The sequence below is a fragment of the Anabrus simplex genome, chromosome 3 (assembly GCF_040414725.1).
Source record: "Anabrus simplex isolate iqAnaSimp1 chromosome 3, ASM4041472v1, whole genome shotgun sequence".
NCBI classification, from domain to species: Eukaryota; Metazoa; Arthropoda; class Insecta; order Orthoptera; family Tettigoniidae; genus Anabrus; species Anabrus simplex.
In genome coordinates this window covers 310642565-310663788 of record NC_090267.1, presented here as the reverse complement: position 1 = coordinate 310663788, position 21224 = coordinate 310642565, and the positions used below count along the sequence as shown (strand labels likewise).

At 39.7% G+C, this 21224-nt stretch overlaps 1 protein-coding gene across 1 annotated transcript in view; it reads right to left on the bottom strand.

Annotated features, from left to right (window-relative positions):
- Positions 1–15179, bottom strand: part of LOC136867262 (retinol dehydrogenase 11) — a 133726-nt gene extending 118547 nt beyond the window's left edge. Inside the window, exon 1 of the mRNA XM_067144405.2 lies at positions 14962–15179. Within this exon, the coding sequence (XP_067000506.2) occupies positions 14962–15124 (163 nt within the window). The 5' untranslated portion in view covers positions 15125–15179. The remainder of the gene's footprint in view (positions 1–14961) is intronic.
- Positions 15180–21224: the final 6045 nt, after the last annotated feature.

The following is a 21224-nucleotide window of genomic DNA, read 5'->3' as shown; positions in this document are numbered from 1 at the left end:
TACTCCCCCCCCCCAAGTGAATTTTCCAGCAAAATATACTTGTTTCTTTAATAGTAAAGGATCTTCTAAATACCAATTATCACGACTCTAACCTCTTCACTTTTTGATTTATGTGTCCTCATGAAAGGAATTCAACTCCTTTACACTCCCGCCCCCCAAGATGGTTTCCCTCCCAAAACGCGTTTTTCTTTGTTTTTAAAGGAGATCCAAATACGAATTTTCACGTCTGTAACAACTTTAGTTTTTGTTAGATGTATATATTCTCATACAATTAAAGTCAATTAATTTTTCAATTCTTTCACCCGCCTCGCCCCCCTTCATTGGATTTTCCGAGAATACGTGTTTCCTTACTTTTAAAGCAGATTGCAAATATCAAATTTCACGTCTGTAACATCTTCATTTTTAAGATATCAGTAGCCTAATTAAAAGAATTCAACACCTTCTTCAGTCACTTTCACCCCCCTCCACCCAAGTGGTATTTCCGAAAACTAAAAATACACGTTTCTTTATGTTTAATAGAGATAAAAATACCATTTTTCACTTCTGTAACGTGTTGAGGTTTTTAGATATACTGTAAAAATTCTCATTTTAAAATTTCACCCCTTTGGGTTCCCCTTAAGTGGAGTTTCCAAAAACAAATCACCTATGTTTCTTTACATTTACAGGAGATTACAAACACCCACTTTTTACGTCTGTAACATTTTACGTTTCCAAGATATTCTTTCAAAAAATTCACCCCTTTTTTTCACTTCTGTTTAACGGCTATTAATTGGAGTTTCCAAAAACTAAAAAAATACGTGTTTCTTTATTTTTAAAGGAGATCCCATATACAAATTTTCAGTTCTGTAATATCTTCCGTTTCTGAGATATATGTATCCTCACTAAAGGCATTCAACCCATTTTGCACCCTTTTACATCCCTTCCATTGGGATTTACAGGAAACAAAAAATACGTGTTCCTTTATTTTTAGAGGAGATTCTAACTACCAATTTTTACATCTGTAAATTTTAAAGTTTTAAGATGTAGACACATTCATTTTTAAAAATTCACCCCCCTTTTCACCCCCCCAATATTTGGATTTTCCAAAAACGAAAAAATACGTGTTTCTTTACATTTAAAGTAGATCCCAAATACCAATTTTCAGGTCTGTAATATCTTCAGGTTCTGAAATATAAGTAGCCTCATTAAAGGCATTCAACCCATTATTCACCCTTTTACACCCTTCCTATTGGGATTTTCCGAAAAAAAAGGAATACTTGTTTCTTTATTTTTAAAGGAGATTCTAAATACCAATTTTTACATCTATAAACTTTAACAGTTTTGAGATATAGATACACTCATTTTAAAAAAATCACCCCTTTTTCAACCCCCCCCATTAATTGGATTTTCCAAAAACAAAAAATACGTGTTTCTTTATTTTTAAAGGAGATCCCAAACACCAATTTTCAGGTCTGTAGTATCTTCAGGTTCTGAAATATAAGTAGACTCATTAAAGGCATTCGACACCTTTTTCAACCTTTTCCACCCTTCCTATTGGGATTTTCTGAAAGCAAAATATACGTGTTTCTTTATTTTTAAAGGAGATTGTAAATACCAATTTTCACATCTATAAGCTTCAAAAGTTTTGAGATATAGATACACTCATTTTAAAATATTACCCCCTTTTCACCCCCCCCTTAATTTGATTTTCCACAAACAAAAAATACGTGTTTCTTTATTTTTAAAGGAGATCCCAAACACCAATTTTCAGGTCTGTAATATCTTCAGGTTCTGAAATATAAGTAGCCTCATTAAAGGCATTCAACCCCTTTTTCACCCCTTTTCACCCATCCTATTGCGACTTTCCGAAAACAAAAAAAATACGTGTTTCTTTATGTTCAATGAAGATTCTAAATACCAATTTTTACATCTGCAAACTTTAAAAGTTTGGAGATATATATTCACTCATTTTAAAAATTCACCCCCTTTTCACCCTCCCATTAATTGGATTTTCCAAAAACAAAAAAATACGTGTTTCTTTATTTTTGAAAGAGATCAAAGGTACCAATTTTCCGGTCTGTAATATCATCAGTTTCTGAGATATAAGTACTGGTATCCTGATTAAGGGCATTCAACCCATTTTCCCCATTTTCACTCCTTTTCACCCCTCCTATTGGGATTTTCTGAAAACAAAAAAATACGTGTTTCCTTATTTTTAAAGAAGATTCTAAATACCAATTTTCACATCTGTAAACTTTTAAAGTTTTGAGATATAGACACACTCATTTTAAAATTTCAGCCCCCTTTTCACCCCCTTAGCGACGGAATATCCAAAAATCCTCTCTTAGCGAGCACCTACATTATAATATGAATATATCCCCTAAATTTCACTTCTTTATGTCCAGTAGTTTTGGCTCGGCGATGATGAATCAGTCAGTCAGTCAGTCAGTCAGTCAGTCAGGACAAGCTACTTTATATATATAGATATATATATATATATATATAACAGGAGCAATGCAGCATACCTAGTCGATGGGAAGTACAAACTGTCACACATTTCAGAATGAACTAGGAGTTTCCCGCTGGCTCCGCCCGCAATGTACAAAGTATGGTGTTGTTCGTTACTATCCTCACGGATGTAATTGCAAAGTTTCGAGTTAACGAAATAAATCACATGATCTGCTGTGGTAATATAATGTAATATTATGTCAACAAAACACCTGAAAATACATCACACAAAGAAATTGAATTAAACGTTCCTTGGAACAACACTACGCGCCGAACTGTTAAAAAGTCCTTCAAAGATTTTCGTCATGGAGACAAATGTACTCATAACGTTTCTCAGAATCTACCAATTTAAGTAGTTATTACCTCAAAAGAAATCGCTTGATCCACTGAGTGTTTTTAGACCAAAACGAACTGCGTACTTCAATTAGAACGAAAGATATGATTGCTTCAATGAGAAAAAATGTTGAAGAAATGAGACGTCAAATTGAATGTGCTATCATAACTTTCCTCAGAATCAACCAATTTGAATAGTTAAGAGCTGAAATGAAAGAGCTTGATCCACTTAGTGTTCTTAGGCCAAAACGAACTCCGTACCTCAGTTAGAACCAAAGATATGATTGCTTCAAAGAGACAAAAAATTGAAAAAATCAAATAATTTGAGGAAGGCGGAAGTTAAGTGATTTATAGTACCTGATGACAAATTTGTGCATGAATACCTTTCAGTTTCAAAAAATGAAGGAAATCGACCGGATAGAATGGCCGGACTGACTGACTTTAGTTTTCATAAAAAAATTTAAATATATAGATTAGTTCGGAGAGGGGACTGTGTGTAGGTAGACAAATACACTAAATCAAAACAAGATTTTATTGAAAATGAGCAGCCTCAACGCATTTATGAACTTCTCACTGAAAACAGAAGCTACGATAAGTGTGCGTACCTCTTGAGACGTCCGCCTCTGTGGTGTACTGGTTAGTGTGATTAGCTGCCACCCCCGGAGGTCCGGATTCGATTCCCGGCTCGGCCACGAAATTTGAAAAGCGGTACGAGGGCTGGAACGGGGTCCACTCAGCCTCGGGAGGTCAACTGAGTAGAAGTGGGTTCGATTACCACCTCAGCCATTCTGGAAGTGGTTTTCCGTGGTTTCTCACTTCACCTCCAGGCAAATGCCGGGATGGTACCTACTTAAGGTCTCGGCCGTTTCCTTCCCTCTTCCTTGTCTATCCCTTCCAATCTTCCCATCCCCCCCGCAAGGCCCCTGTTCAGCATAGCAGGTGAGGCCGCCTGGGCGAGGTACTGGTCATCCTCCCCAGTTGTATCCCCGACGCAATGTCTCACGCTCCAGGACACTGCCCTTGAAGCGGTAGAGGTGGGATCCCTCGCTGAGTCCGAGGGAAAAACCGACTCTGGAGGGTAAGCAGATTAAGAAAGAAAGAAAGAACCTCTTGAGACGACTCCGTGCCACACTTTAAATACCACTGTCCTACAAGGTTGGAGATGTGTTGCGGTGGTTGGTTGTGCGGATGCGAGGAGGGTGAGGGAATAACGGCCGTGTCCTATAAAAGAAACCCCGGCATTCGCCTCAGTGAGAAGAATGGAAAACGGTGGTAAATCATTCTCAGGACAGCCGACGGTTGACCAGCCCACCGCCTCCCGAATATAGAGCTGTAGAACTAAAACCACCGTTAAAGCCGAATCTACCGGGCGAGTTGGTTAGGAGCGCGCAGCTGTGAGCTCGCATCCGGGAGATAGTGGTTTTGAACCCCGCTGTCGGCAGCCCTGAAGATGGTTTTCCGTGGTTTCCCATTTTCACACCAGGCAAATGCTGGGGCTGTACCTTAATTAAGGCCACGGCCGCTTCCTTCCCATTCCTAGGCCTTTCCTGTGCCATCGTCGCCATAAGACCTATCTGTGTCGGTGCGACATAAAGGAACTAGCAAAAAAAAAAAAAAAAAAAAGGCGAATCCACTCTGCTCGGTCCTTCCTTAGATTGTGACGATTGTGACATGCGTCATTATACTGAAGTAGGAGGATGCACTTTTGAACAGTTTTTGTGAAATATTACCATTAAACTGACATGTAATCTCAAAATGTACTTCAACTATGGATTTCCGAACTGTGGGGCAAGCTTGACGGAGTCCAGGAATTAGAAATGCTTTCTGCTACAAGGCTAATGTCTTTCAGGCAGGTACATGGTGCAACTTTGTTGTTCTGTTGTGCTGCAGGCATCTCAACTCTTTCGTGCACGCAGGACCTGGAGTGCCCGGCACATACAATACCTTCACTGGTCACACCATTCCTATTTGTTAGTGAACAGTGGATGCAAGTAAATGTTAAAGCACAAAGCAGTGAACGTTGTTTGATTGATAGCGACAGGTACTACGTTAGTTTTAGTGGAAATAATTTGGATGCTATTTAAACGTCAAAACGAAAAATAGAACAACATGCAGTGATGTGATAGAGACGAATTCTCTGCACTACGAAAAATCAAACCAAACCCTATGACACAACAGCTCGGAAGAGCCATGACCGACCAAGCGACCGATGGTCAGCCCGAAAAGGCATGCAGAGGTGTCGTGTGGTCGACACAACGAAACCACTCGGCCGTTATTTTTGGCTTTCTAGACTGGGGCCGCTGTCTCACCGTCACACAGCTCCTCAGTTATAATCACGTAGGCTGAGTGGATCTCGAAACAGCCCTCGGATCCGAGTAAAAAGTCTCTGACATGGCCGCGGCCTCGCGGTAAGAGGCAGGCAGGCACACTGCCCACTACAACGCGGGGCCGGCCTCTTCACTACCTACTTTGCAAGAAAATAATGAGGTTGCCTACGCTTTTAAGGCAATTGTTATAAATAGAACTCCCAAAGAAGCCTGTGACTTAATTGTGAAACAATTGCAGCACAGATCTGAAAAATCTACAATATTCCATTCAATTACAATAGTCGAACCAACTAAGTTTGTAATTCACAGGCAAAATTACAATCACATCTATGTAGTCTATGCATACAGTGAAGAGCCTGCCTCCGTGGCAGATTAGCATGCTGGCCTTTTAGTCCAAAGGGTCCCGGGGTCCCAGCTGGTTAACCCTCAAATTCACAGCAATGCATATGTGCAAATGAGAATTTACTTGCTTGTTATATCTGCTTTACGACGTTACACATTTAGCTTCTTCCTTGCAGACGAACTCGCTAGGGGTAGCTAGTTTATTAGAAAATAAACAACCTTTAATTTTATGATTTTTCTTGCTAATCAGCTGGAGTGAAGTTAAACTTTAAACAGTTAAGGTAAAACAAATAAAATGTTGTTTACCTCAACGAATTCGTGAGCAAGGACGTCCCGAAGACTGAAGTGTGGCTGTAGCTACAATAATCGTACAGCTTTGCATATACCGGTACGTAAAACTTTCAAAGATTTTAACATTTTGACTGATCCAAATAAAATAAAAGTTGACAAATATCTTTTTTAATATTGTTCTGATAATAATGTATTACTTAAAGTCATATTTAAAAGAGATAATTGCGAATTTAAGGGTTAATTATTCCTCTAGCTCGGTAAGTAGGTGTTTTTGCCGTCTTCAACATTATATTTTATCCTAGGTAGGGCCTCATTTTCACAGACGCGCATGTCGCCCACGGGTATCACCTCGAAAGACCTGTAGCAGGCATCTCCGGAAGGCAAACGCCATTCTCATCAATAGTGAAGAAAATATAAGAAGTAAACTGTTAGTAATAATGTTTTTTTACGTCCCACTAACTACTTTTGATGATTTTCGGAGGCGCCAAGGTGCCGGAATTTTGTCCCGCAGGAGTTATTTTACGTATCAGTATATCTACCAACACAATGCTGACGTATTTGAGCACCTTCAAATACCACCGGACCGAGCCAGGATCGAACCTGCCAATTTAGGGTCAGAAGGCCAGCGCCTCAACCGTCTGAGCCACCCAGCCCGGCGAACTGTAAGTTTTTCACGGAAATAACACATTCAACAACATTCCAAGCGTCAGAAAGTTGACGCCGTTGGCTGCTGAAGCAGAACAAAACAGTGAATCAAATCAACACATTCCTATAATATACATTAATTTCGTGTGGCTATTTCTAGCCGGGTGCAGCCCTTGTAAGGCGGACCCTCCGATGAGGGTGGGCGGCATCTGCCATGTGTAGGTAACTGCGTGTTATTGTGGTAGAGGATAGTGTTGTGTGTGAGTTTCAGGGATGTTGGGGACAGCACAAACATCCAGCCCCCAACCCATTGGAATTAACCAATGAAGGTTAAAATTACACGGGAATAAAACACGTGGCCTCCGGCAACGAGCCTGGCACGCTATACCTACACCCTGGAGCTAGTCTCAGTCAGAAGATGACAAACTTCTTCGGCAGAAGAATATGAGAATAGACTAGCTAAACAAATAAACATGGAAATGCGAGTACCCTCTTTAGGTTTTCTTCTTCTTTTTTTCCGATGAGGCCTGCTAAGGACCACGTACCAATTTCAATTCAGTTCTTATGGCTTTGTTGTTTTCTCTTCCGTTCGTTGAAATATTCTTTCATCCTTTCACTATGCCGTTTCTTTCTGTCCTCGGACCACTTCGCACCAGGCCTCTTGTTCAATCTTCCTAGGAATCCTTCCATGCTTACTACCCTCTTTCTAAAATCCTCTCTGTCCATAGTTTCTTCTTCTTTTATATTATTTCTTTCTAAACCTTGAATCCAGCTAGTTGTTGCCTTTATGTCCTAAAGGTACTTGAAAATCATTTTTGTTGATGTGGAATCATCTATTCTGTAAATATGTCCGAAAAATTGCTATCTCCTTTTTCTTATGGTTTCTGTTACGTTTTCTATGTTCCTGTATATTTCATCATTAGATCTTAATTTCTATACTTCTGTTGTTTTCACAGGGCCTAAGATTTTTCTTATGATTCTCATTTATAGTACCTCAAGTTTATCTAATCTATAGTTTAGTACCAGGCATTCACTTGCATATAGGCATTCCGGTTTCACCGCTGAAGTGTAGTGCCTTATTTTAAGATTTTTAGATAGACACTTTTTGTTATAAAAACTCTTTGCTATACCATATGCACTTTCCATCTTGTGTACCATTTCTTCTACTGCAGATTTGTCTAAACCATTTTCTTGAATTATTTCTCCCAGATATTTGAATTTCGTTACTCTCTCCACTGGACCAATATCTGTTGCCAAAAAGTTTGGAGCTTTCTTGATGTTTGTAATAAAATTTGTTTTCTCTACGGAGATTCTCAAACCTCTCTTGTTGGCTATTTCTTCCAAGAGATTGATTTGTGTTGTTGCACTTTTTATTATTATTATTATTATTATTATTATTATTATTATTATTATTATTATATTCTCAATATTTCACAATATTACAATTCGTACTGAGTACCTCTGCGGTACCAGATACAAGGAAGAAACACTGTATAACGTATGTTTGTCCAACCCTTGTCCCGTTTCTCTACGGGGTTGGGTATGAAAAGAAAAACATGAAAATCCACAGCCTGTTTCCAGTCATTCGTCCGGGTCAGGAATGGAATGAATGAAGCCCCCATCTAGCGGCGAAGATAGGAAATGTGCCGGCTGCTGAAGCCAGTAGCACCCTCTGGGGCAATGATAAATGACCGACAGATGAAATGATAATAATAATAATAATAATAATAATAATAATAATAATAATAATAATAATAATAATAATAATAATGTTATTTGCTTTGCGTCCCACTAACTACTCTTTTGCGGTTTTCGGAGACGCCGAGGTGCCGGAATTTAGTCCCGCAGGAGTTCTTTTACGTGCCAGTAAATCTACCGACACGAGGCTGACGTATTTGAGCACCTTCAAATACCACCGGACTGAGCCAGGATCGAACCTGCCAAGTTGGGGCCAGAAGGCCAGCACCTCAACCGTCTGAGCCACTCAGCCCGGCCAGATGAAATGAAATGTTAATGGAGAGTGTTGCAGGAATGAAAGATGACAGGGAAAACCGAAGTGCTCGGAGAGAAACCTGTCCCTCCTCCGCTTTGTCCAGCACAGATCTCACATGGAGTGACCGGGATTTGAACCATGGTATCCAGCGGTGAGAGGCCGGCGCGCTGCCGCCTGAACCACGGAGGAAGTGAGATAAATCATAGAGAATTTTACGACCGGATTGTCTTCCTGACACCAACCTCGTGAGAGGAGTTAATGAGAAGAAATGAATCACGTGACATATGACAACAGGAAGGGAGAGGGTGAAACTCGGTGCCGGCACATAGCCTACTCCTGTAGAACAACGCCAAGGGGTCTAATCAAGGCTTAACTTTGCTATCCAACGGATGAATCACCATCGACAACGTCATCTGTCTTCACGCCATATGAACACTGCGGAGATGTTTGGAATGGAATTCAGGCTTTTGGCACGCAGTCTAGTAATCAGAAATTATATCGTACGATATAAACACCATGATACGTACTGACAAACATTCATATTAATAGGAAATTAAAACGAAGGTCCACCTATTCAATACCATTTATTATGATGAGCTGTTACACTGGTGTTTAAAATTAAAATAACTATCTTGTGTGCTTAGTTGGTAAAAATATGCCTTGCTGAGGAACATGTGTCGGTGAGAGTTGTGTCAACACAGCTGTGTTGCATTTGAGTTGACACAACTCTCACCGATACAACTAAGCACACAATATGTTTTTTTTAAACTTTCAACGCCAGTGTATCAGCTCAGGTCCAATTTTAATGTTTGAATTGTACATGTACAAAGGTTACTTATTAGGACTGTTCATCTTAGATTAATAGTCTACCAATGGCAATGCCACACATGACAAAATCCGACTACTGGACTTTAAATTAACTAATTATGGTATTATAGACTGGGAGACTTTTTGCCTCTTTTGTAAAATAATTTGTAATATGTACGTAATATTTTTAAAGGGTTAATTTGACTGTATTTGCACTATATATTGTCAATTTTAGTCCATGGCTGAAGATGACCTATAAGGGGGTCGAAACTGGTCTCATTGTATAAGTGATTTTACACCATATTAAATGGTATTGGTCCGCCTCTGTGGTGTAGTGGTTAGCGTGATTAGCTGCCACCCCCGGAGGCCCGGGTTCGATTCCCGGCTCTGCCACGAAATTTGAAAATTGGTACGAGGGCTGGAACGGGGTCCACTCAGCCTCGGGAGGTCAACTGAGTAGAGGTGGGTTCGATTCCCACCTCAGCCATCCTGGAAGTGGTTTTCCGTGGTTTCCCACTTCTCCTCCAGGCGAATGCCGGGATGGTACCTAACTTAAGGCCACGGCCGCTTCCTTCCCTCTTCCTTGCCTATCCCTTCCAATCTTCCCATCCCTCCACAAGGCCCCTGTTCAGCATAGCAGGTGAGGCCGCCTGAGCGAGGTACTGGTCATACTCCCCAGTTGTATCCCCGACCAAGAGTCTGAAGCTCCAGGACACTGCCCTTGAGGCGGTAGAGGTGGGACCCCTCGCTAAGTCCGAGGGAAAAACCGAACCTGGAGGGTAAACAGATGATGATGATGATGATGATTAAATGGTATTGAATAGGTGGCCCTTCACTTTAAGTACTTATTAACATAAATTGTATACCACCACCTCTCCTACTCTGCCGGTCAACATTCTGATGGTGAATTTTTTTCGACCAACGGGACTCGATCCGGCTAACCACGGTGTCGGACCAAGTAAACTTGATGCTTTAACGAGCATGGCCACCAGGAAGACTTAAGCATGCTGATTTACATACATGAACTGTAAATCGCGTAAATGTCTAATATTTATTTATGGTTCATACAAAATGCCCTACGCTACAACTTCTTAACTTTAGCTTCCATTTCTTTCCTGCTCTTACCGGGCGAGTTGGCCGTGCACGTAGAGGCGCGCGACTGTGAGCTTGCATCCGGGAGATAGTAGGTTCGAATCCCACTATCGGCAGCCCTGAAAATGGTTTTCCGTGGTTTCCCCATTTTCACACCAGGCAAATGCTGGGGCTGTACCTTAATTAAGGCCACGGCCGCTACCTTCCAACTCCTAGGCCTTTCCTATCTCATCGTCGCCATAAGACCTATCTGTGTCGGTGCGACGTAAAGCCCCTAGCAAAAAAAATTTCCTGCTCTTTGTATATTCACAACCGCTAAATCGCATTCTACCGTCACTCATGATATTTTACAATTTAAATAGCAATTGAAAAAACCCACATCGAAATTATTTACGCAATAACTAAAACAATAAAACAACATTGTCACTGTGATGGTGTATATTCATATACAGAACAAGTTACAAGAACGTTGCAAATGGTTAACACGCCTTAAGTGCTTCAAATATACCCATAAGCTGAACAACTCTTATAAATCAATCAATCAATGAATAAGTGAATGAATGAATGAATGAATGAATGAATGAATGAATGAATCAATCAATCAATCAATCAATCAATCAATCACTACTGATCTGCATTTAAAGCAGTCGCCCAGGTGGCAGATTCCTTATCTGTTGTTTACCTAGTTTTTCCTTAAATAATTTCAAAGAAGATGGAAATTATCAAAAATTTCCCTTGGCAAATTATTCCAACCCCTAACTCTGCGTCCTATAAATGAATATTTGCTCCAATTTGTCCTCTTGAATTCCAACTTTATCTTCATATTATGATCTTTCCTACTTTTGAAAACACCACTCAACTTCATGCATCAGCTAATGTCATTCCACACCATCTTCCCATTGACAACTCGAAACATACCCGATCGGACAGCTCTTCTCCTTAATCCGAAGTCCTCTCTGCCCAAAGTTTGCAACAGTTTCGTAACACTACTCTTACGTCGGAAATCACCCACAACAAATCATTCTGCATTTTTTGGATATTTTTTCGAGTTCTCGAATCAAGTAATCCTGATGAAGATCCCATATACAGGAATCATACTCTAATTGTGGTCTTACCGGTGTTGAAGGAAAGGCAGTAATTAACAATCCTGATTTTAATTTGAAATAATAAACAAGTAAAGGACGTTCCAGTTACACTTAAAATATAAATGCTTCTACAACAATTTTCATTGCAAATTTCTTTTTCATCTGTGTCAAGTTACAGACAACAATTTTAAGTTGTAGCTTTCAGCGCATGTGTGTCAGTATGGTCAATATGAAAAATCTGAGTATATGGCAGTATGCGTACAGCTTAAACATATGTACAATAAAGAGATAAAAATTGATCTCTTTTGTTAGTGTAAGTGGCAAAAAGGACGCGTTTCATGTTTTTAAACTGGATCATCGTAGTGCAAGTTTGCCGCTCTAGGCCCGGACTTACGTGGCCTACGCCTATATCCAAGTACTCCACTGGGGAGACCAAGACTCCGGTGGAGAGATCAAGCCGTACAGGATCTTCAACAAACCGATGGAGAAGCGGAACAAGTTTGGGACAGCATAACATGGTAAATACTTGTAGGCGAAGCTCGGGTTCGGTTCCTAGCTGCGTCGGAGGTTTTAACTGCGTATGGTTAATTTCTTTAGCTCGGGGAATAGGGGTTTTTATTTGTCTTAATATACATTTCTTCATCTCCGCATGATCAACCACCACAGGAACACGCAATAGTGAACAAATCCACACCGTAAAACTGGCACAAATCCTCCCGAAGTGCTGACCCCAAGAAACTGGGAAGAAGCCAGGAAGATTATTATTATTATTATTATTATTATTATTATTATTATTATTATTATTATTTCACTGTCCCCTCAAACCCATGTCTCCGGACTTCAAACTGATACATTTAGAGCTGCCACTGGGTAGGCCTGCACCTATTGGTGATAGCTTCTATACACTAGTCAGTATGTAAGCACCCAGTACGTGGAAAAAATGTTGTTTTCATCAATCACTAATCAATTTATTTAATTTAGGAATAAACTGGCATTTCTATGTAGATTTCGATGCAAACAATACAAATATTAGTCATTTTCATAAATTCTAAGTAGAATACTTGCAAGAGCTTCTTACCCTATAATCTATAGTCTACCGACACGATGCAGACGTATTTGAGCACCTTCAAATACCACCGGACTGAACCGGAATCGAACCTGCCAACTTGGACTCAGAAGGCCAGTGCTTCTACGGTGTGAGGCAATCACCCTGGCTTCCTTAAACTATGCTGTCCATACACTAAACTCGCCTTACTTGCAACTTTAAACTCAGGATTCCTTCAGAAGAAATGGATTATCAAAAAGTTATGGAGACCTTAGGCATTCATACACTTGAAGTAAGGAGAATGTATTTTGATGTATCACTTTTGACCCAAATCTTGTCAGGTAAACTTGAATGCCTTGACATTCTTGGTAAGATTTATCTGAAAGTTCCTATTCATGACATTCGATCATGTGATCTCTTTTCCTCAGCACTAAGTATAGCTACTTTAATGCAGTGGATCGTATAATGTTTCTTAGTTTGAATTTTTCTATAGTAGGCCTACTAATCAAGAGTATTAGGAATATTGTACTTGGTTAAGTGTTTATTTCACAGTATTGTGTTTCTTCTCATTATTTTACCTATAGATTGTTATCTAATTTATAGATTTGGAATTTCTTTCACTTTGAAGTGATATTAAATTTATTAGAAATACTATTGTACGTACTAGACATAGGTTTTTATGCAAATGCATGTTTCGTTTGCCGAGATGTAGACATCCAAAACCAGCAAGGAAGTGGCGTTTGAAGGGCAAATTGGACGAATTATTAGTTTAATAGTGCATACATGTGCATAGTTTGCATATATATGAGATGAGTGCATGCATTTCAAACTTCGGATTTATTGTGCATGTTTTCGATTTTTAATATGCACATTTCAACATGTTTTGCGAGCAGTCTTCAAGAAAATATGAAGTAATTAATGCCATTAACTCTTTCGGCAATGAAACGGTTCAAAGGGAACTGGCACTTATCGAAACACACTTCGAAATCATACCACCTAGAATCACTCAAGAAGCTAGAAACAGGTGGGTTGCGTGTGTAAAATGAGAGGAATATCTATTTAAGTGTGTTTCTTCACGTTTATTTTTTTACATGGTTTTCTTACAACCTTGCTAATTGATTTATCATTTATATTAATTAAAACACTTGTCTTATCTAGGAGAGCGCGTAGTTGTGAGCTTGCATCCGTGAGATAATGGGTTCGAACCTCGCTGTCGACAGTGGTCGGCACTGTCCCGTGGTTTCCCATTTTCACACCAGGCAAATGCTGGGGTTGGACCTCAATTAAGGCCACGGCCACTTCTTTCCCACTCATAGGCCTTTCCTGTCCCATCGTCGCCGTAAGACCTATCTGTGTCGGTGCGACGTAAAGCAACTTGTATTATTTAGGAGACATGTGCATATTGTTTTAACAGTGAACACGTCTCACAAGGATTGTTTGTACAAGTGGGAACAGCCGCAGCTGTAACTAGTGTTATTTTTTTCCATTCAGTTGTTTATTCATGATCATGATTTTACGCACTGCTGAGGGTGAATCGCGTGAGTCTAGCAAAGGAATGTTAAGCTTGCATTTCATACGAGTGTTTAATAGCATGAAAATAAATGCACACTTAAATGCATGATTCACCATTTTTTGCAGCATAGTTGCATGCATTTATTGGTGATTTATGCAGTATATAAATCCGATGACTATTAATGACATAGCTTAGTGCAACTAAGTTTTTTTTTTTTCACAATTGGCTTTACGTCGCACTGACGCAAATGGAAAACGGCTAGGAGTGGGAAGGAAGCGGTCGTGGCCTTAATTAAGGTTTAGCCCCAACATTTGCCTGGTGTGAAAATGGTCTATTTTTCTCTCCTGGGAATTTTAAGCCACTTTGTAAAGTGTTGATTAAAATTAAAAAATGGACAAACTATCCGTTGATAGAACGATAAACAATTAACAACTTCAAAAAACACACATTTACTCACTCTCTCCCCTCCAAAATGTAGTCGAAGGGTCTACCTTTCAAGGTTTGCACTAGGTTAGGAATAGCCGCACGAAATTATTATTATTATATTATAATTATTACTATTATTATATTTGTAACTGCTGTAGCCTATATCTTGCTTTTGGCTATTCTTGTGTTCATAACTAGCTATAAGTACTTGTTATTAAAACAATGACAAATGAAATGAAATGGCGTATGGCTTTTAGTGTCGGGAGTGTCCGAGGACATGTTCGGCTCGCCATGTGCAGGTCCTTTGATTTGACTCCTGTAGGCGACCTACGCGTCATGATGAGGATGAAATGATGATGCACACGACACATACACCCAGCCCCCGTGCCAGCGAAATTAACCATTGGTGGTTAAAATTCCCGACCCTGCCTGGAATCGAACCCGGGGCCCCCATGACCAAAGGCCAGCACGCTAACCACTTAGCCATGGCGTCGGAGAAAACAATGACAATATTGACAAATTATGTTCACTGCTCTACCTCTGGCGTGCAAAAGATCTGGTCAGTTGAAGCTTACCTGTATTCGCTCCAGTAACAATGACTGTTTTTCCATCCATGCGCTTCTTGCTTCTAAATACACCTGTACTGGCTTTAACCCAAATTTTCAACATTATGGGAAATATTATTAACAGTGCAATATTGTTGCCGAAAATATAGTAATGTATAGCATCCCAAATCATATTACCGATGTTACAAGTAAATGCTTTTAACTATTGAACGATCACTACAGATACTCTTGACGTATGAATTACTCGGCCGTAGCGAAATGCTCACTAGTTTGGATGAGTGCGTGAGTCTTCAATAAGAGCTGTAACATGTTACGACTATGGGCTGTGCTGTCCAAACACTCTTAATAGCTTGGGCTTTTCCCCTCTCCTACTTTCTCTTTCCACGATGAAGCCGAATATTCAAGATGGGCCACTTAAAATTTTCACCGCAAATATATTTGGAGCAACAAGATATACAGAAAATGACTTTCATGAACATGATTAAAGTAAATACTATGAGCCAGTCAAAAACGTAAGAAAATATTATATTCAACATGAACTTACGTTCTTTTAAATGGAAACCCTGTATTATTTCTTGCGCAATAGTTAACATGCAAAATCACACAAGGAATTGCATTTGTTTCATCGCAATAGGTCAATTACATCCCGAGGTATTGCGACGTGAAGTTGACGCTTGAGATAAACGAAACGTGCAGCAGTTGTACATCCCGAGATTCAAGCGCGAACCTCACTTTCCTCTTAATCGCGATTTGATTGACGTACTACGATGCGACAGGCGCTGTACTTAATGTTATTTGCACTGTTATGAAGAGGCTTGAAACAATACCTACTTCCAGTCACACACAATGGAAAATAAAGAAAGGGTTTGCTCGTTCGTGTTCTATTGATTTCTACTGCTGTACAGTACTAGAATGGACATAACGGTAACGAACTTGAATATCACCGGTCGGGGTGTTACAAAATCAATCGCTGGCCAAGGATCTAGCAGAGGGGGAAAATGCTAGTTTACTGTACGGAGTTGTACGTCAATTACATAATGTTTCATGACAAGTACAGGACATGTTACTGAACATTTTTAATTACTACATTACAATTGAAATTTTGCACATGGTGAAGTGATGACATAAGCGTATGTTTGTACAGTAGTACGTACAAAACAAACTTCTCAGTAATACACAAACATGTAACTTTGCTGTACGAATTATGTACCGGTACATTCTGAAGTAGTACAATACAGAGTACTGTACTGTGTAGGCAAATAAAACACGCAAGGGAGGAACCGTCATTTACATATCCCTTTGCTGTGGCAGGAAACCCTATTCTTATTTTCAACCCTCTTGATAACAGTGCAAATAACATTAAGTACAGCGCTTGTCGCATCGTAGTAAGTCAATCACATCGCCATTAAGAGGAACGTGAGGTTCGCGCTTGAATCTCGGTATGTGCAACTGCTGTGCTTTTCGTTTATCTCAAGTGTCAACTTTACGTCGCAATATCTCGGGATGTAATTATTGCGATGAAACAAACGCCATTCCTTGTAGATTTTTCATGTTAACGATTGCGCAAGAAATAATACAGTGTGTTCATTAAAAAAACAAGTTTATTTTGTCTGACTCATAGTACTTTAATTAGCCCCTTCCCTGCCTTCATGCCCGTGAAAGTCATTTTTCAATTTCTCTTGTTCCAAATATTTATACAGTACTAGCGAATGTACCCATGCTTCGCTACGGTATTCTACATTGTATTCGAATATCGAAGTAAATAGTGTACGTGCAGTAATTAAGATTGTTTTAAAATTGCATGTCTCTTAGCGTTATCCGAGAAAGAGCATGGGGAGGTCCCCGTACGTTGTTTCCAATGTAAAGTGTTTGTTACGGATTTGTGATATAACGGCAGGCTCACTTGCCTACTGGCATTCACAATCGAGTTGGGAAGTTTACATTATAATTGCAGGCCCCATTGCCTACTACGCGGACAGAATCGATTTGGGGAGTTTTCGTTAAAATGGCAGCCCCCCTTTCCTACTTCCACACAGATTACAGTTTTTATTATAATGGCAGGCAATTACCCTAGTATCACTCGAAATTGAGTTGTGCAGTTATCATTATAATGCCAGGCCCATTTTCCTACTTCCAGCCAGCTTACTGCCAGTCACACCAAGTTGGTGAGTTTCCATCAAAATAGCAGGCCACTATGCCTAATGCCAGTCACATTTTAGATGAGGACATTTCTTTATAATGGCGGGCACCCTTGCCTACTGCCAAACACAATCGGGTAGGGGAGTTTTAAACAAAACTGCATGCTCACTTGCCTTCTGCAAGTCAAATCGAGAAGTGAACTATTCATTACAATTGTAGACCTTCCTTACTAATGACAGTTGCACAGAATTTGGAGAAGGAACCCTTTCATACTGCCAGTCAAAGTCGGTGTGGGGAGTACTGATTACAATAGCAGACCCACCCTTTCTCGATCGCTACAAATCGACATCAGTGAATATATATAGATCGACATACGAAAGTATATGCGTGTTTACAATATTGAAGACCTTCATTTACAGATTAACTGCTACTAAACGTACGTCATATCGACAAAGGATTATACCATAAGACACGCCGGATTTAGTGGCCTAAATGGCTGGTCCTATGATATGTCATCTATTCTTGGGTCAGATTGAGTTAGAAACGTGGAACAGGGTAAAGGTTTTGTAAGATTATCTCACATTACATTACTTTTCGGATAATTATGTGACAGCTACATACATAGCATTTGGCTCACGTATGGCTACTGGGTGGGCCAATTTTCGTGAAGAGTTTGATGATTCTGTATTTCATATAAGTAATTGAAAGTATGAATTATGCATGTGAAAATTCCAAATTGACTTAACATCGATTAATAGAGAAAAATCAAACGTAAAAGGGATACAGCTACGGCAAGAAGTCATAAGACCAAGGTTGTAGATCATTCCAAATTGAACGGAGATTGTGCAATCCGTTATGTGATAGGAATTTCCGAAGGTCTGCACCATCATTAAAATTGCCTGCATATTTCGATATTCTTCGGGGATAAAAAGTGAAAAATTTAATGATCTAGGGTGTTTTCCGTTCGTTATAGGCTAAAACGTATAATTTTGTCAAATTTCAATTATCTTCTTTTTCTTCTGGCAGATTATGCCGCAATGTGGATTTTGGGCGAGGCGGGTAAAAATTAGGACTTTCAGGAAACTAAACCAAAAATTATGGAGATGGTCATTATTACCCCTTAAACGGAAAGCTGTACGAAAATTTCGCCAAAATAGTCAGTGTAGAGGCACACAGTCGTTACGATTTGATTTATATAGATAAGGAATCTGCCTTATTAATCCTCCTGACGAAAAAATGCACATGAAAAAAAAAAGGTTTAGAGGTGGAATTCCATCACGTTTGTTCGATTTCCAGTCAGGTTGGTCTTGTTCTGTATATATTGTGGAAGAGTAAAATCACCATTTCGGTTCCCTATAAACCACCAGTCCATTCCGGAACATGAAATGTTATTTACGTTTAAAACCTACCTTTGGAGAGGTGGATGCTAAATATAAATTTTGGTTCGAATGTCTTCAGTAGTTTTCAAGTTGTAAGGAATACGCTTTACACGCACTCGATCGTGAGTTAAGTCCGATGGGACTTGTACAGAAAAACGGTCCGTTAATGATATCTCCCTTATTAATCCTCGTATCGAAATGATGCACGTGAGAAAAAGGTTTAGAAATTAATTTCTACCAAGGTAGGTAGATTTCCATTAAGTTTGGTTGTGTATATTTTGTGGAAGTGCAAAATCACTGTTTCGGTTTCGTATAAACTCCCAGTCAGTTCAAGGATTTAGAAACAATATTTGCCCTAAAACCTATCAAGGACAGGTGTATTCTAAATATGAGTCTTGGTGGAAATACATCCAGTAGTTTGTAGCACTCGCGTACATACGGCGTAATTAAGGAAGAAAATAATACAGTTAAGAAAGTTGAAAGTAATAGAAAATGGATTATAACTGAGGACAGCCGGATAACGACAAATATGTAAATGCCAAGTGAATGTATTGGAAAATCAAATTCCCCTCAATAAATTATGCTAGTGTGAGTTATGGATATAATAAAGTGGTAACAGAGGAGAAATTTAGGTCCAGTGATTCTTAGGTAAACAAATAATAAGATGAGGGAAATGGCAATACGTTACTTCCCTGCTGGCATGCAGTCAGAGACGTTGCCATGGTAACCTGTAGGTTCGTTGTGGGTCTGTCGGTCACTCAATGCAGAGCATGATACCAGCGGAAAATTGTAAATTTCTCCGTCATGTGAAGAGTAAGGTAAATTATGAACATAACAAAAGTTGTTTATAATGAAGAGACGTTTCACGTACGGTAAACTAAGTTTACAGAAAATCAATAGTATAAGAGAAAATGGAGGAAAACCATTCTGGTTTTCCTATAAACCCCCCGTCTATTCAAAGATTTTAAAATAATATGCATATCGAAACCTTCCCCGGGATGAGTATACTCTAAATATGAAGTTTGGTTGAGATCTATCCAGCCGTTTCGACGTGATGGTGGAAAAACCATGCTGGTTTTCCTATAAACCCCCCGTGTATTCAAAGATTTTAAAACGACATGCATATCGGATCCTTTCCCGGGATGAGTATACTCTAAATATGAAATTTGGTTGAGATCTATCCAGCCGTTTCGACGTGATGGTGGAACAGACAAACAGACACGAAACGTAAAAACCACCGATTCGGTCTTGAGTTGACCTAAAACGGATAAATATCTGAAAAATTGGCAAAACAAAAGAAATTACAGACAGCGGACCCCCTACAATTTTATTTATATAGATTTGCGGTGAAAGTTTTAAGTGGGCCACCGTGTATACATGTTTGCATTGCAGGTAGTATAAAGCTGGGCGCGGATTAGGGTCCTTGGCGACCGGCCACACCCCTATTTTGACGCCCCCTCCTATGGTATTATAAATGAAGCCTATGGCATAAAAATAAAACTAATTCATTTTAGATCCGACTATCAGGTTTGAGCACCCATCCATTACTACAAATCTAAATACCACCTCAAGAAATTGAAGTAATAGAGTTAATGGTCGGAGACCGTAGTACCGTACTTCACTTTTTTTTTTTACAAGTTGCTTTACGTCGCACCGACATAAATAGGCCTTATGGCGACAATGGGACAGGAAAGGGCTAGGAGTCGGGAGGAATCGGCCGTGGCCTTAATTTAGCTACAGCCCCAGCATTTGCCTGGCGTGAAAATGGGAAACCACGGAAAACCATCTTAAGGGATGCCGACAGTGGGGTTCGAACCCACTATCTTCCGATTACCGGATACTGGCCGCACTTAAACGACTGCAGCTGTCGAGCTCGGCACTTCATCAATTTACTCCCACATGGAAGAGTTTCCAAGTTCCAGTGAAGTGCATCCGTAAAATCATGATTTTACCGTCAGATAGCTCCTCAATTGTAATCATGTAGGCTGGATGGACCTCGAACCAGCCCTCAGGTCCAGGTATAAATCCGTGACCTTGCCAGGAATCGAAGACACGCTACCCCTACACCGCGGGGCCGGCACGTTATGGTAGTACTGTGACTTCCCCTTTCGGAGAACAATCATCAAATGAGAAATGCAACCAAGCAAGCAAAGGGCGCCAATCTTTAAGTTGAGGACTTAAAGATAAAATTTATAATCAAGCTTGGACAGACTCTTATCACAGGGGTAGTGCACTAATCATTAAGCAGGAGAATTAGAAATTAAAAGGCTAATTAAGGCAAATTGATTAAAGTAAACTAGAAAAATACTATTTATTATATTTAATATAAATGACGACGGTTTAACGAGAACTGAATTTAAAATAGAAAATGAATTTAATAAAAAATTGAATGACTCTACTTCGCGAAAACTTGCAATATCTTTAACTCGCTTGCTCACCATGTCGTCTTGTTCTGCTGGTCCTTGGAAAGCTTCCCTCCTTGTAGCGGGAACATCACCGTTCGTCTTTGAGATCTCTTCATCTGCAGCTCAGTACCATTCCTGCCTTGCCAATTGCACCCACCACTAATTGGAAGATGACTTCAAAACTAACACTCCCTATTATGCTCTATCCCATATATTGGAGATAAGCCCTAAGTCATAGTTAGAAGAATCACCTTGGGTTATATGGAGAGGATACTCAATTAAGAATCCTTCCAACTTTACTGAAAATGTTCTCTGAAGTTTCATTTCTATCTAGATTAAAACTATCTAT